General features: G+C 58.1%; 7 protein-coding genes across 7 annotated transcripts; 5 read left to right on the plus strand and 2 right to left on the minus strand.

The window, feature by feature from the left end:
* Positions 1-412: 412 nt before the first annotated feature.
* Positions 413-2,437, plus strand: VTJ04DRAFT_5668 (uncharacterized protein; the record flags this gene model as incomplete). Its single annotated transcript, XM_069363807.1, has 1 exon — positions 413-2,437. The coding sequence occupies one exon, from the start codon at positions 413-415 to the stop codon at positions 2,435-2,437; it is 2,025 nt and encodes a 674-aa protein (XP_069220617.1).
* A 221-nt stretch (positions 2,438-2,658) lies between these two features.
* Positions 2,659-3,843, plus strand: VTJ04DRAFT_5669 (uncharacterized protein; the record flags this gene model as incomplete). The annotated part of the gene is made up of 2 exons (XM_069363808.1): positions 2,659-3,067; positions 3,152-3,843. The coding sequence occupies 2 exons, from the start codon at positions 2,659-2,661 to the stop codon at positions 3,841-3,843; spliced, it is 1,101 nt and encodes a 366-aa protein (XP_069220618.1).
* Positions 3,844-3,934: 91 nt separating this feature from the next.
* Positions 3,935-5,568, minus strand: VTJ04DRAFT_5670 (uncharacterized protein; the record flags this gene model as incomplete). The annotated part of the gene is made up of 3 exons (XM_069363810.1): positions 3,935-4,403; positions 4,470-5,267; positions 5,348-5,568. The coding sequence occupies 3 exons, from the start codon at positions 5,566-5,568 to the stop codon at positions 3,935-3,937; spliced, it is 1,488 nt and encodes a 495-aa protein (XP_069220619.1).
* A 1,297-nt stretch (positions 5,569-6,865) lies between these two features.
* VTJ04DRAFT_5671 (uncharacterized protein) lies at positions 6,866-9,610 on the minus strand (the record flags this gene model as incomplete). Its single annotated transcript, XM_069363811.1, has 4 exons — positions 6,866-8,011; positions 8,071-8,685; positions 8,956-9,198; positions 9,266-9,610. The coding sequence occupies 4 exons, from the start codon at positions 9,608-9,610 to the stop codon at positions 6,866-6,868; spliced, it is 2,349 nt and encodes a 782-aa protein (XP_069220620.1).
* Positions 9,611-10,898: 1,288 nt separating this feature from the next.
* On the plus strand, positions 10,899-11,589 carry VTJ04DRAFT_5672 (uncharacterized protein; the record flags this gene model as incomplete). The annotated part of the gene is made up of 2 exons (XM_069363812.1): positions 10,899-11,267; positions 11,335-11,589. 2 exons carry the CDS (start codon positions 10,899-10,901, stop codon positions 11,587-11,589), a joined length of 624 nt encoding a protein of 207 aa, XP_069220621.1.
* A 25-nt stretch (positions 11,590-11,614) lies between these two features.
* On the plus strand, positions 11,615-13,463 carry VTJ04DRAFT_5673 (uncharacterized protein; the record flags this gene model as incomplete). The annotated part of the gene is made up of 2 exons (XM_069363813.1): positions 11,615-12,395; positions 12,448-13,463. The coding sequence occupies 2 exons, from the start codon at positions 11,615-11,617 to the stop codon at positions 13,461-13,463; spliced, it is 1,797 nt and encodes a 598-aa protein (XP_069220622.1).
* A 713-nt stretch (positions 13,464-14,176) lies between these two features.
* On the plus strand, positions 14,177-15,483 carry VTJ04DRAFT_5674 (uncharacterized protein; the record flags this gene model as incomplete). Its single annotated transcript, XM_069363814.1, has 2 exons — positions 14,177-14,736; positions 14,838-15,483. The coding sequence occupies 2 exons, from the start codon at positions 14,177-14,179 to the stop codon at positions 15,481-15,483; spliced, it is 1,206 nt and encodes a 401-aa protein (XP_069220623.1).
* Positions 15,484-15,862: the final 379 nt, after the last annotated feature.

The raw sequence follows: 15,862 nt of genomic DNA on the forward strand, positions 1-15,862 counted from the left end.
AGGGTCGGGTTGGTGGTTTGTGGGGAGGATGGGTGGTGAAGGAAGCCTAACCTCGAAGGACAGGCGAGTCGTCGTTCACGAGAAGAGTAGTATCTTATCGGAGCGTCTGTGTCAAGGTCTGATGGCAGTTTTCGTGGGTTGGAGGTTGGAGGGTATGGCTGAAGTCGTGGGAGTTGACTATGGACCTGGAAGCTCCCGTAGCTGGTCGGGAGCAGCCAGGCTGCAGCAGCCTTGCGTTCACACGGCGAGCCCCACTTCCCAGCTCCTGGTTGCTTACATAACACACCAAACCTCCGATGTAACTTACGTCACGCGTAACAATCATTTCAATTCACGTCCAGAGTCCATTGTCAACTCAAATCCACCTCGCTCATGATGGCGTTTCCCGACTTGACCTGAGCAGGTTTCAAAAATGCGACTCCCTTCGGGTTCAATACCCGTGATCCGCATTGCCAATGGCACCTTCTACCGGCACCAACCCACCTCAGTGATCAGCCCAAGTGCCGCTCACCTCCATCCCAATCCTCCCCTGTTCAAGGGCCTCAACTTTGAGCTCCCAGCACACAGCAAAACACCACACAATTGGTGTGTTGTTGGCCCGTCGCTCTCTGGAAAGACAACCTTCCTTCAAATCCTGCGCGGTCAACACCTCTGCTTCCCTCCCACCGCGCGCACCTTCCCCTACCTCAGCACCGGCGACATCCCCCACCACCCGAGAACTCCTGACCGAGCCATTCAGTATGTGGGCTTCGACTCCCAGGGCGCCAGCGTCTTGGGCCCGGCTGCGTCCACGTATATCTCCGCCCGGTACGAATCCCTGAGGGAGATCACCGACTTTTCGCTGCGCGACTTCTTGCTGGGCAACATGCAGCTCAACCCGTCTCGGCTTCCCGACGACAAAGGGGTCGACGAGGCACTGTTTCGGCGCGTGGTTGCCGATTTGCGACTCGAGGAGCTGCTGGATCTTCCCGTGGCATTTTTGTCCAACGGCCAGGGCAGGAGGGCGCGGATCGCGCGCGCCTTGCTGACGACCCCCGAAGTCCTGCTGCTCGATGAGCCCTTCATGGGCTTGGACCCGCCGACTGTTGCTGGTCTGAGCCCGCTTTTGCGGTTGCTTGCTGAAAAGGCCAGTCCGAGGCTTGTGTTGAGTGCCAGGCCCCAAGATCCGCTGCCGGACTGGATCACGCACTTGGTCTATCTCCGAACAGATGCCCAGGTAGGTTTCATGGGCTCCAAGGACGGGGTGATGGAGTCTCTCAGGGCGTATGTGCGAGGCGTCCGTTCAGGGAAGGTTTCCGAGGACGAGGGCTTGCCTGTCCACGCGCTGAGCGAGATGGGGCGGACCTTGACAAAGGTGGGGATCGTTGGGGAGGGGATCGCCGAAGACTTCTCGATTGCCGTCCCCGATACATCTTTTGCTGAGCAGAAGGCTCTTGGAGAGCCGCTGGTGGAGATGGAAGGCTGCAAAGTTCAGTACGGCACCAAGATCGCGCTAGGAAACTGGGAGGAAAAGCGAGAGGGAAGGCTCATCAGCGGGCTCCACTGGACCGTGAGAAGAGGTGAACGATGGGGCATCTTTGGGCCTAACGGTTCGGGCAAGACGACAGTAGTGTCGCTCCTTTGCTCCGACCATCCTCAGACCTACTCTCTGCCCATCAAGCTCTTCGGTCGCAGCCGGCTCCCCGAGCCGGGCTCTGGACAGCGCCCACTGACGTTTTGGGACATCCAAGAGCGCATCGGCCACTCGAGTCCCGAGATTCACCAGCACATGCCGCGCAACCTGACAATCCGCCAGGTGCTCGAGAGCGCATGGGCCGAGACATTCCGCAGCAAGCCGACCCTCGATGAGGCGGCAACCGAGCAGGTGGAGGCCACATTGCGGTGGTTCGGCCACGAGTTGAACCCCGCTTCGCGGAGTTCGTCTCCTGATGGCGCTGCCCATGCGAGCGGAACCCCAGCACCGCTCGACTGGGCTGACGAGTACCAGTTCGGCGAACTCCCGTTCAGTGCTCAACGCGTGCTGCTTTTCCTCCGCGCCGTCATCAAACACCCCGACATTGTGGTGCTGGATGAGGCGTTTGGGGGGATGGACGATGCCGTGCGCGACAAGTGTATGCTGTTTCTCATGTACGGAGAGGAGAAGGTCCAAAGTCTCAGCCCCAACCCCGGAAACGGTGGAACGGTGAGGTCAGCAGTGGTGGACAGCCCGGCGGCGAAGAGTGGACGTGTCAAGGTAAAGGGGCTTTCGGACCAGCAGGCACTCATATGTATCAGCCACGTCAAGGAGGAGGTGCCAGACTGCGTGCGGGAGTGGCTTTGCTTGCCTGAGCCGAACACCGGATTGCCGGCGAGGTTTGGCAGGCTGGATGGGCCGCTGAGAACAAGCTCAAAACGCTGGGCGGAAATATGGGATATCGGGGCGGCAAGTACCCAGTAAACCCACGACCAAGTGTCCAAGGTAATGGATGTAAAGCTTTGGACGTGGTCACCGTTCTTAGGTTTCCCTACTCCTCCCCTGAAATGATACCCTAACCCTCGTGTTGAACGGTGTAAAGTCCACGAATTCTCCGTGATTCAACGAGTGTTTCTCCGCCTCTCGTCTCTCTGTATCACGCGGCGCTCCAGAATAAGCCCGGGCTCAACATCCCACCCACAACCATGGACAGGACAATCCACATTCTCGGATTGGGCAATATTGGGAAATACATTGCCCATGGTCTCATCAGAGGTGCCAGGCAGCAGGGAGCGTCACCTGCGGCAAGCTGCCGGAAACCGACCGTCACATTGCTCTTCCACCGTCCAGGCATGCTTGACGAGTGGGAAAAGGCGAGCTATGCCATTGACTCGACTACCTTGGAGACAGCCTCGAGTCAATCATCCAATTCCTCGGTGGTGAAAAGCACGCACGCACAAGGGTTTCACGTTGAACTCCTCAACGCAGGAGAGACTACTCCGATCAAGAACCTCATTGTAGCCACCAAGACATACACAACTACCTCTGCCCTTGCTCCCCTCAGACACAGACTGGGCAGGGACTCGCATATCCTCTTTGTACAGAACGGCATGGGTATGTTCATCTAACACCATCATCTCAATCTAACCCATACGGTATTCCGTGGTTCATCTCCCCATGTCTGACACAAACTCGTAGGTGTCACCGATGATGTTTCATCCCAGCTTTTCCCAGACCCGGCCACGCGCCCGACATACTGGGCTGGAATCTGCAGTGCCGGAGTCTACAGCCAGGGCCCCTTCAGCATCATCCACGCCGGGCGCGGACCTCTGAGGTTCGGCATGGTCCAGAGCCTTTCTGATGGCCACGCCGAATCTGAGACGTCAGGGTCCAAACGGACCTCCAACGCCCTCCTGGACGCACTGCTCGATGCCGACATCCTCCAGCCCGAGCTGCTCACCCCCACGCAGATCCTGGAAGCCCAGCTGGAGAAACTCGTGATCAACTCAGTCATCAACCCTTTGACGGCGCTCAAGGGCTGCAAGAACGGCGAAGTCTTCAACGGACAAGACGGGGACAGCGATTGCCGTGTCCTCGTGCACGAGGCTGGCGCTATCGTCCGTGAGCTGTTGAGACGCCGATCCGCAGGAGCAACAAAGGACTCGTCGACGGGGCGTGACTTTTCGGATTCCGCGCTGCTCGAAGCCGTGCGACGGGTTGCGTCGGCGACTGCGGGCAATACCAGCTCCATGTTGCAAGACGTCCGAGCGGGCCGCGAGACCGAAATCGATTTCATCAACGGCTATCTCGTGCGCCAGGCCGAGGTGCTGGGTCTCCCGTGTGAGCGTCACAAAGAGCTGGTTGCGCGGGTCAAGGAAATGAGGGGATGAGAGGGATGAGATCTGGCTTACCGGCGGCGTTCTGGTATCCTGTGCGCGAGGGTTCATTGGGAAGCTGTTATTGCGGGCAATCCCATCAACTCTACCACCACGTCGTGTTTTTCCTCTGCGGCGTCCGCGGCGAAGGGTCCAACCTCGGCAGGTAGATGTCGAGTAGCTGCCCTCCGCCGAGCTGGCTGACAAACACCCTCGACGCCAAGTCCGTCCCTCGCAGATCCTCCCTCATCAGCGAACACAGCCGGTGCACCGACAAGACGGGGACGTCGACGATTCGGTCAAGCGCCCGGGACAGACACCGCGTGACGTGGCTGGAGCAGATGTGGCTAGCATAGCCTTCGCGCGAGGGATGGTCGTGAGGCACGCATATCCCGAGGAGTTGCTTCGTGGACGCCGACGGCGCCATGCCCGCTTCGACCCGCATCTCGAGCTGTTCCGGGGGTGTGTTGGGACGCCCGGTGCAGTCAAACACGAGGAGCACGTCTCCTGGCACCTGCATGATGGGGTCGCGCACGTCGTCCCAGAAGAAGGTGCTTGCGCCGGGTTCGGGTCCGCTGTTCCAGTGTTAGCGGCATTAGGAGTGTCCCTCGCCATCTCATGAGCCTCGGAGTTCGACATACCTCGAAAAGAGCATCCTCCCTTCTTTATCCAAACACCCAAACCCGCGATAGTAAATCACCAACAGCGTGTCCGGCGTCGACTGCTCCAAGAACCTGTCCAAAATCGTCTCCACCGTGGTCGTGGGGTAGTCGTCGGCGGGCACAGCACGGCACTGCACACGGTACCCCCGAGCCTTGAGACGCCCACGCAGCGCCTCGCGATCTGCGTCTGGCTCGAGAACGCTCAAACTACCACCGCCGCCGTCCGGGCCCGCTGTGCTGCCACCGGCCGAGCTCTGGGGCGGCGTCCATGACAGCATCAACACGCGCACCTCGGACGGCGGCGGCCTTTGTGCCGCGTGGGGTCGGGACGGGGAATAAACGATGGTGGTTGCCGTCGTCGGCGCCCCTGGTGCACCTCCGCCCTCGGAAGAGGCGAGAGGGGCTCGGGGATTGGGGTAATACCGGCTGGTGTAGGAGTAGTAGTCGTGCGTTGGTGGGGGACACTGCTTGTTGAGTAGGAACTGGACCGTCTCGTCCCGGTTCAGGTCGTTGTTGGTCTTGTTTCCTTTCTTATCGAGCGTGCTGCGTTCGTGTCCCTTCCTCTTGTTGGATAAATCCCCCGCCAGCGGCGACAGAGGTTCATCGCCATGGACGGGGTGGATGCCGAGAGGGTTCTGGTTGGCCGCCGCCGCCGTTCGTACTCCTGGCCAGCTCGAGTTGAGCGGCGACGACAAGGCGGTGTCGGTGTCCCCATCGCGCTGGTCTTGGAACCATGGCGTCCCCGGGCTTTGAGTGTTGACGGTGTTGGGACTTTGTCTGGTTTTGAGGGAGCAGGTCAGTGACTGATATCCTTGCCGGGGTACATGGCTACCTCAGGTAGATATGGAAACACGCACAATATGAGCTCATCCAAAGCCTCAACGACCGACTCGATTTTCTCGTCCCAGGTATTGACGACGTTTTCGTCTTCGCTGACCTCCCGACCATCAGCACTCCGCGGTGCCGACGGCACACTGGGCGCCACCTGGATGCTCGCCGAGGAAAAGTCGTCACGGAGCGCTGTCAGATGCCTCCGCCAGAGCGGCGTCACCTCGTCGTTGGCCAGTTCCTGCGCCATTTTAGGACGCCGGGCTGTCTTCTTTTCGCTATCTTCTTCCTTTTTTGCGTCTCTCCCGTCTCACACCAAAGATAGAGAGATGCTAAGTCGATAAATGCCAGGTCCGCACTAGCCAGTTCCCGTGAGCAGCTCAAAGAGCGCCGCCCTTGGCTTGTCTGACCTGGCCTGTGTACATCAGCGACTTAATCAAATCCAACGCTCGGGACCTGTAGCCAGGAGAAGGGGGGAGGCGAGGTGTGCGTGCGTATGCTTGTGTGTTAGGTGTCAGACTGGTGGACGATGGGGCAAAAAGACCAGACATTTCGCGCAGCAGCAGATAGATAGAGTTGGACTCCCTAGGTAACTTCCACCCGCCATCCTGCTGTCATCGAGCCCACGGGAGGTAGCAATGCTCGGAGCCCGGTCCCGTGAGAACCAGTTTCTGGGTGTTTCCTGGGACCATTTCGGGCGCGCCCTCTCAACCGGCTAAAAACGTCAGCACGAGGTGACACTGCAGCGCCTCGGTTCCCAGGTTTAGGGAATGACGAGTGGGAGGTGAGGTCCCGAGAAATATCGGCTCCGTCGTGTGAGTGGCCCGAGAATTTCGGGTGACCCAGAAGGTGGGATGCTGTGTTGTCTCGTTTTTTTTATCCTCCGATCGTTGGCCTACTTCCATGACCAGCCATACATATGTCCAACAGTATATATGTGGATGCTTCTGGCCGTTGGCCGGAAGTGGCAGGTCGGACGGCCAGCATCTAGCGTTCAAATCTTGGGGCGTGCATACCTGATCCCCTCCCAGTAACCTGGCACCGAAGTACCGGTAATGGTGGCGGTGCGGTGTTCTCTCACAGCCCCGACAGATATGCCCGCCAGATGGAGTCAGCACCCTGATAATCATGGACACATATAGAACCGACAGAATAGGCCAGCTAGGCTTTTCGGCTTATAACACGCTTCTGGCCCAATTGGGGGCCAAGCGGTGGCCCAGTGCATCAAAGATGGCCGTACGGCGCTGTGAGATAGTCGTCGATCGACTGAGTGGGCGTGATATACAGGCCGCAGAGTCCGACAACATTGTCATTACGATCATAGATAGAGCTAGTGTAGTGTACTGTAGGCCAGGTATCATCTCGTCAGACAAAAACAGAACAAAATCCGGACATGTCTCATCCAACACCACATTACCCAGTCCCCGCTGCCAGTGGTATCATTTTGGGCCGCCCTCGTAAGTCATTGTCAATAAACACCTCGCCCACGCAAGATCCAGTCTAGACCCGATTCCAAACCCATGATTCGCACCCAACCCACGCCAACCTCAAAAAACATCGTCGCCGTCGCCTGCCGCATTCCACCTCTTCCCAGGCAGCCTCCGCACCTTTCGTGGGCTCGATCCCCCGCTCGCCGCCGATCCTCGGCCGGACCCTTGATTGTCGCTCACGCGGAGATTTTCCATCTTGAGGAGGAGACTGTTTTCCTCATCAAATGGGCCCGTAGGTGGCCCGCCTGCTCGGGTGGATCGAGACGCCGACCTCGAGTTCACCCGGTCAGCACCATGCCTCCCGCTCTTTGAAGAGAGCGCAGCGCTGGCGTCGCTCCCCCGCTCCCGCAGGGGAAGTCGCTTCGTAGGGCTGAGGTCGGCAACCTCGCGACGCAGCACTTCGTTCTCCCTGCGCAAGCGCTCCAGCTCCTGGTTGGCATCCTCCACGAGCACGTTCTCCTTATCCTCGTCGTCAACATCGTCAACGTCCGTATGAACAATGCCCATACTGCGCTCAAACACCTCGATCTTGCGGCCCCAGTGCTCCTCTCCGCGCTCCATCTCCACCTGCAGGGTGGCGCGCCATCTTGCCATCTCGATCTCGAGTCGCTTCTCGAATTCCGCGGTGCAGTCCTCGCGGATCTCTTGCTCCAGCTCGAGCATGCGGTCCTCCATGGAGAGGAGGTGAGCTTCGGCCTCCTCGCGCGCGGCCCGCTCCGCATCAAGCGCGCGCCGCAGGTACTCAACCTCCTCCGAGAGACGGGCAATCTCGAGCGCGGCCGCTTCCATGGTTGAACGGTGTGTGTCGCCGCTGGTGTTGCTCATGGGCGAGGCGTTGCGAGCGAGTCCAGGCGACGTCACAAGCTCGGGGTAAGGAACCGAACCATCGTTCAGAGGAGAGAATGGCCGGACTCCTGTCTGGGATACGCTGGGGCTGGAGGGGCGCTTGGACCCTTGCATCGCTTGGTTGAGGATCGTCTGAGAAATGCTCGGTACCCGAGGGACCGTAACCTCCCGGGCCAGGGCGCTGTACCGGAGGATCTGAGAGGTGGCATTGAAATCGCCATGCGGATCAGCGGTGACAATCATGACAGCCTTCTGCGGATTCCGGTGTCTTCCAGATGCGTATGCCGAAGCAGAGGGATAGCAGTTCGAAAAGAGCAGTTCCGTCAACTTGCATTGCCGGAAAGGTACCAGGTGTGGCTGCAGATTGAGTTAGGTCATGATCCCCTTTATCTCAAGGTGTGTGTGGAACAGCCTACCTTGTCCTTGCTCGCAGCATCGCTCTGCATCTGCAGACACTGCCCCAGGTACATCAGGCTCTCATTGATCTTGCCGGCCTCGGCCAGAGTAGCCCCGGCAGTCTTTGCATCCCTTGCCCGCTCGCTTCCCGCCAAATCCACGATGGTGAGCGCAGCGCCGCTCCAAGGAGATTCGGCACCCCGTCTCCGGGTTGCTTTGGGCCGCTTCCTCACTTCTACACAGAAGAAGCCGTGACTGCGAGAGCTGGCACTGTTGCTGTTGGTTCCGGTCACTCGTCGTTCGTGAAGACCGGCCTCAAGGACCAGCAATGCTTGTTGCAAGTTGCTGCAGATAACCTTGCGCAGGCCGGCAACGACCTTGCGGTCAGGGGATGCCTCGGTCGATTTGAACAGCAGCGGGCGACGTCGGTACTCCTTGGTTGTTGCCGACTTGACAGGAGGAGTAAGGAGGTCGAAGATGCGGTCATTGTACACCTCGTACATGGAAATGACGACGGCGTATTCGGCCGAGGGATCGCAGGACACGGAGAGGTTGCTAACATCGGGTTGCTGCGGGAACGTCGAGGGCCTAAAAAGGCGTCGTGGTGGTGCCTGGCCGGGACCAACGGATTCGCTCTGTGGACATAATACACGTTTAGTTTCTCGCTTTAACCTCATGGACGTAGTAGGAGCCATGAAGTGTTTGATTTGACGCGGTCCTTGCCGCGACAGTCCTAGCTGGGCACCTCGCCGCATGCGCAGAGAAGGGGGAGTTGGCGGCGCAACCGAATCTTCTCGGCTGACCATTCGCACGCTGAGAGAGTATGAACGCCGTGACGGCCCACTCGGGCTGTGCGGCGGTCTCGGCAGGTCAGTGGAGGTGGGCGAAGATGGGGGTTGTCCTACAAGCATCGGAGTCGTTGCCCGCGAGCTGGCGCGGAAGGATGCAGACGGATCGGAATAGACGCTGTCGATGAAGTTTGGAGCCGTAAACAAAACCGCCTCGGACGGATCAGACGCTTGAATTGATTGCTCCAGGGCCGGGTTCGAATCGCAGTCGACCAGGTTGTCGCCGAGAGATTGGAAGATGACATCCAACGAGAGCTGGGTGAGGCCCCTTTGAGACCGTGACCCCAAAATGGTATGCGTCTATGATCGAGCATGTCAGAAACGCCAAAACCCCAAAAATGCCTGCGGCGAAGCATTCTTCACTGACCTTGCCAGACCCCGTGACGCCCAACGTTGCGAGTAACGCGTCCGTCCCATCTCCGCCGCATGGTGCCAGGACACCTTTGATCAGGTCGGCCACGCCGGTACAGTGAAAAACATCGAGCTGGGTTGCATCCTCCTCAAAGACTTGCGTAAAGGCAAACTTCTCGACGGCGCGTCGGCGATCGTTGGGGGGGTTCAGGGTGATGTGCTTGGGCGTTGAGCTGCCGTCGTCGGGCTCCTCTACCGCCAAGAACCGTTCCCCCGTCGTCGAAGCTCCACTATGTGGCGGCCGGAGACGAAGATACACCTGGAATAGGTTCGTAGATTTTGGCGTTGGCCCTTTCTCCATGGCGTCGATTGAGTTCGTCGATCCAGGCCCAGGAGGAGGTGCAAGTGATGAGCAGCGACCCTGGCTCGGGGATCGGATCGGATCGGCGGTTGGACGAGTCGAGGGATGAAACCAGAAAAAAAAAGAAGGAAACGAAACAGAAAAAGAGGAAAATCTTCAGCCCTGCCTTGTCCTGCACGTCAACCTTCGTCTGTTCTTTGGTTGGCTACTCTCTCTTCCGCGCGGGTTGGTGTCCGCTGGACTTTGGCTGTTTGTGCCAAGATCGGAATGGATGCCGGTTTCCTCAGCAACCATCTGAAGATGGGCCTTGGCCAGGCCGCCATCTTATCGATAAGATCTAGTGCCAAGACCCTGAGCCAAGATAGAACCGTTAGGTAGCCCAACCTGACCCACGACAACGACATCATGAACATCTGGAATCTCCTCCCCATCCCCTCCACCTCTACCGGAGAGTGGATCCAATGGAACGATTACCTACGTACATTAACTCCCAACAGATTCCAAGACCAATCAAAGCTTGATCTTGCGGATCTTGTATGTACGTGGCACTCTGAAACTTCTATCCGGCCCACGGAGGGGAGTTGGATTTGAGATCTCCGGACCGAAGGGGACGACCAAGGAACCAGGAGGAGGATGAGGCATCCACCCCAAACGGCGTACTGAGCTTGCAGAGGGTGTTGGTGTGTTTCCTCAGTGCCCATCATGCCCTAACCGACGAGTACATCGGGCATGGAAACCCTAAGCTCAGCCCTAACCTGGTAGGACAAGAGTGTGCCACCTTCGTCCTCTGAACGGCCAGCCACCACCTGGATCTTGATGACTGGCACAAAACTCGCTGCAACAGGATGACTTGCACATGGTTTGCAGCCAGGTTTGCAGCAGCATTGGCGCAGCCTCCACAACCGTCCCCCGCGTGAGAAAAGAGCGGTGACGAAGAAACCTGCCCATCCCATGGAAGCGGGGTCTTGCCTCCGGAATTTATCCACCGTTCGTCCATTCGACAGACAGAGAGAAAAGAGAGGGACGGCATGTCCAGTTGATGCACCTGTGCCAACATGCCACCTCAGACCCCCAGACCCCCCGGGCTGTGGCTAGTAGAGAGCAGCTGGAGACACTTTGCGCCGGTCGCTGCAGTCGCCGTAACATCGCTGCCACGGCAGACTTGAGCCCCACTGCATCGGAGCGGCGGGGGCCCAATGAGATCGGAGGAGGGCCAGTCGACGGCCCCACCCCCGAAGTGCGGGCGAGCCGACCAGGGCACTCCACACCTGCGGGTTCCATGAAAAAAATGTCTGGTCAAAAGCTTCGTCTGACCCGCTTTCCCCTCCTTCTGATCTTTTCTCTCCCTCCTCAATCCCAAACCCAATTCCACCACCACAGACAACGAAGTCGCCCTACCACCAGCAGCACCAAGTCAAACGTCACCCTTACTTCAAAACTTCGTCGAGATTGTTCAAGATGCCGTCGGCCGTCGTTGAGCTCTAAGCGCCCACTGCGGGCGTGCCAGTCTGCCCCGGCACGCCTGCAGTCCAGCAGCCTCAACGAGTATCACCAACTCTGCCAGACCCTCGACGAAGTTTTCTGCAGACTCCCTCCGTCTCGAGTCCGTCCCGCCGAGCTCGGGGGCGACTTCGACTTCCTCTCCGCGAACGGGAGAGTCTGCGATCGGATTTGAACACGACAGGTTTTGCGTTGCCATCACGGCCCTTCAGTCTCCTCCCTAGAAGCGACTCCGACACCCTTCACTCTCCTCACTAGAAACGACACAGACACATTTCAGGGACACCAAACCCGATCCTCCTTGCCCATCTACGACCGGCACCCACCTTTCCGCCCATCAATTGCTCTCTGTTCGACGTTACGAAAAAGATTTTCGCACCAACAAACCAGTTCGCCTTCCGACTTACCCCTCCATCTCGATCCTCGTCAGCAAGGTTCACCGCAGCTCGATCCCGGAGACGACCCGCTCTACTGAATAGCACCATCCCTGCACAATTGACCACAATGTCGCGCAACATCCGGCAAAAATACCCAGCCAAATCGGCCCGTGCGCCAAGCCGGCCGCGCCCGCGCCGGGATTCCGACTCGTCCTTGTCGCTTGACCTGTCCGACGACTCCGGGTACTCAGGTGTCGACGACGTTACCGATTCCGACGACGATGACGAGGAGCATGTAGTTGCGGCCGAGGAGGAGCACATAATATCCGATGCATTGCGAAAGCGATCATCGGCGCCCCCTCGGCCGCTCGACGACGAAGAAGACGATGCGGATGAAGAGAGCGAGGCAGACGATGACAACGATGTACTGCCAGACGATGCCCATGACGACGACGCCGACTCGGGCGACGACAGCGCCAGCTGGGAGGGCTTTCCATCGGACTCGGACGATGCTGGTCCTGGCGCGCCCTTCGCGGATGATCTGCTCGACGAGGTCGCTGCCCCCGTGGAGCGCCATGTTCGGTTTGCCGGCGTTCCCGACAGCGACTCAGACTCGACCACGACGGAGACCTCTGATGTTAATGACTTCTTTCCTGATATCTTCGTCGAGCAAAGCGCGCTGGACCCTTCGTTCCGCCGAGAGATTGAGAATGATGACGAAACCTCTTCCAACAGCTCATTCTGGGATTTTTACAGTGGCTCGCACGAGTTCAAGACCCACGATGTGGGCGACGTAGAGGACCCTGCTGAGGATTCTGCCACCCCCCGGCCGAGCGTGCCGCCCGCCGATGTGGTGACGCCAATTGCTTCCCGCACCACTGACATGCAGGAGCTCGACGGTTACGAGAGTGAGTTTGCCGGCCGATGTAGGGTTCTCCCAGTGCTAATCCATGCCGCCAGCCGATGGTGATACCACAGAAGAAGACACACCGGAGCCGATTATCCGCAAGAAGCAGCAGGCTCGCAGAGCCCATACCGTCGAGCCGTCTTCGGATTCAGAGACTGAGCGCCCAACACCTCGCCGTCCGGGTAAGCCCCGCGTCGGCCGGTTCAACCTCGACAGGTCCGATAACAAGCCCATCGGCGTGGTCGATCCTGCTACCGGCAAGATGATCATCTTCACCCCTCGGAGGACGAACCAGCTCGATCTCTCGCCCGAGTCTCTCCATGTGGACTTCTCGGCGCCCGACATGTCCTCCCCCCTGGTTAGGAACCCGGGCCTCGTCATGATGGGCGCCATGGTATCGTCCAATACCTTTGGCGATTTCATGAACATGCAGCCCATGGGCCCGACCGAGGCCTTCTTCCCTTACAACTCGGATCCCTTCGGTCTCGCCGATGACGACAGCGACGACTCGTACTTTGGCGTCGAGGAGGACGAAGAAGAGAGCATGCTCCGCATCGAGGACTTTGTCACATTTGGCGACGATTCATCCGACGAAGAATCAGGGGTCGAGTGGAACGACAACTTGACCTCGAGTCCTACTAGGCCCAGGACCTCGGGGAGCAGCGCGAGCGCCGCAACCGAGTCGGCCAATGTCCACCCGCTTCTCAGTCACTTTGATGGAAACTCCGACGTGGTCGGAGCTTTCCGCCGCAACCAAATCCACCAGCAGCTCATCTACAGTCACAAGGCTAGCCAAGAGTCGCTGTCCTTCTCGGCTCCTTACCACTTCGGCACGCTGCGCGGCATCAAGAAGGGACGCATGGAGTCCGTGACAGCGCCCATTACCCCTATCCGCAGACATAAGCGCTCCAACACCATAACTGGACTCAGCACGACCCCGGGCGCACCCCAAAGCAGTCCCCTCAGTGCTGCATCACAAAAGAGGAAGGCATCAGGCAATCCGTCCGACGCTGCCCATGCGCATAAGCGCCATCGGAGCATCTCGGACATGGAGGTTTTGAAGATCTGATAGATCTGGGAATTCCATGGGGAATGAGGCAATTACGCCAGAGGACGGCATGGCGGGGGTTGTGGTTGCGAAGTCGTCGAGAGTCGACTTGGCCTTCCCCGCCATCCCTGGCCTCGCAATGTATCAAACAATCTTGTACTTATGATCAACGCGATCATTGTTTCTTTTGTTGTTTAACCCGTACAATGCTAGCTCGTTCCATTTAGTTTGGTTCTCTTGGTCATATGTGACGCTCATTGTTGTCCTAGCTTCTGTCGAACCACTTTCAGGGGGACGGGTTTGTTTACTCGAGACTCTAGTTCCACAGTCCCCAAAGCCTCATGGCTGCCTGCCTCAACAAGCCATAGCCTCAACTGGGATAGGTGATTATGTGGTTTTGCATTGCCCTGCACAATTAGCCATGCAATGGCCACTGCCCACCCATTTAAAAAGACGGATGGGGAGCCTGGCAGCCTTGTGGCACGTCAGTGGTCAATCAATGGCCAACACCCTCTATGCAACGTGTGGGATGATCCCTCCCCTTTTCCTGCTGCACATATCCGTCCCGTGCTTACAGGATCGGTTTGTTGACGTATCGTTTGTTGACGCTGACGTCTAGACTTCTGATATATCTTGTGCTTGCCTCGCCGGCATCCTCAGAAGCTAATAATCCCTTGCTGATTTTGGCACTGTGGTGACGGCTGGAGAACAGAAGGCTGCTTGACGTTGGCAAGATGGTCGAGATTCCTCATCCAATGGCCCAGATAGGCCAGCACATTGACCACTTGCATGAATCCCTGATGCGGCTTCAGAAGCTCCTCGAACAGGACGTCCAAGACGCTCAGGACAGCGGGGCACCTCTTCCCAACATAAAGCTACCGTTTAGCCAGTCGAGTGGTCTGTCCGGGCTCCTGGACGAGATCAAGAAGACTTCTCAGGAGGTGTCCCGCTTGCCCGAGCAGCAGGAGCTCGGAATTCTGGCTCGTTCTTGGGAATCGGATTTCCATAAACCCTTCTTTGCGCTTGCGTGGTTCGATGACCCCGCAGAAAACGCCGCATCTCTTGTGCGTGAGATTGAGGTCTACCGCGGCATCGTTCGCGATTATCTCCGATCAACGGCGACAGGCAACGTCTACGGCAGGAGAAGTCAGCAGGAGCAAAACCTTTCTGGGTTCAATATGTCCACATCCGCCGGCTCAAGCTGCTCGCCGCCCCATCCCGCGTTGACAAGCCCGCAAGTCCGGCGAGAATACAGTGTCCTTTTCGTGGATCCGTACAATACCGGGCGGAGTGTGTAAGTGTGCTTGCCGACTTGCTGTCATGGCATGTCGAAATCCACGACTGCAAAGAGTCCTATCACGACATTCCTGTCCCGGCTGACCTCCCCTTTTCCAGAGTCGCACAAGCCTTGCTCAACCTGCTCGGACATCTCACGGTCCAAGCAGGCGGCGACTGGCGCGTGAGCGCTGCTCACTCGGCAGGGTTCTTCGTCCTCCGACAGAGCGAATGCGTCAGCGCCATCAGTCGCTTGGATTACAGCAGCGATCGTTCCTTGTGGAAGCCTTGGTGCAGAGGCGGGGAGCCCCCGAGGCCCGCAGCCATGGCTGTCGTCTTTACCCACTGGGCACGCTATCCTTTCACTGACGCCGTCCGAAAAATGACGATTGCGCACAGGTCCCGCGGCCTGGATGCGGGGATCTTCTCGGATTATGACTTTATCGTTGCTTTCACGTCGAGAGAGCAGGAGAATCTGACCAGGCTCAAGGCCAAGCTTGAGGCCATGCATCAGAGTCGTCAGGCCGAAGCTGGCACCGGGTCGCGGTTGAACATGGAAAGAGCTCGCGTTGTGCAGCTCGGGTCGTATCTGCCACGGAAGGGCGGTGAGGTTCGAGAGATTCTAGTGCCCCTCAGGATTGATCCAGCTGTTGAGTGGGAGTTGTGGGAGAATAAGATGGGGGAGATCAAGGAGGCGTTGGAAATGTTTCTACGGCAAGAGGTGGGATGGATCCCTCCGATCAAGGGGAGTTCTGTCGCTGTGTGAGCTGAGATCGTCATGGTTGAACAGTAAACTTAGTTTCGATGGAATACATTGACGCTGAGTACTGCTGAAGTCAAAGGCCTTGGACTCGGCAATACTACAGTCTACAGGTAGAGGCCGGGAAGCTACCGAGCGTCGGTCCTAGCCAGCGTGACGCGCCGAGTGTTTATAGGGTATGTCATCTTCAGGAGGTTCATAATAGAGGACAGCGCAAGCCGGCCAAGCAGCACTCCCGGATAAAGCGTACCTGTATTTTACGGACCGCGGTTGGAGGAATAATCCCGAGGACGACGAATGGGTTGTTTAGCCATAGGCCGAGAGCACCGAGTCCTCAAATCACTGACGTTTCCACATATAAGAGTGTGGGGGAACATTCAGTATG

The sequence above is a fragment of the Mycothermus thermophilus genome, assembly GCF_041956435.1.
Source record: "Mycothermus thermophilus strain CBS 625.91 unplaced genomic scaffold VTJ04scaffold_3, whole genome shotgun sequence".
In the NCBI taxonomy this organism is placed as follows: Eukaryota; Fungi; Ascomycota; class Sordariomycetes; order Sordariales; family Chaetomiaceae; genus Mycothermus; species Mycothermus thermophilus.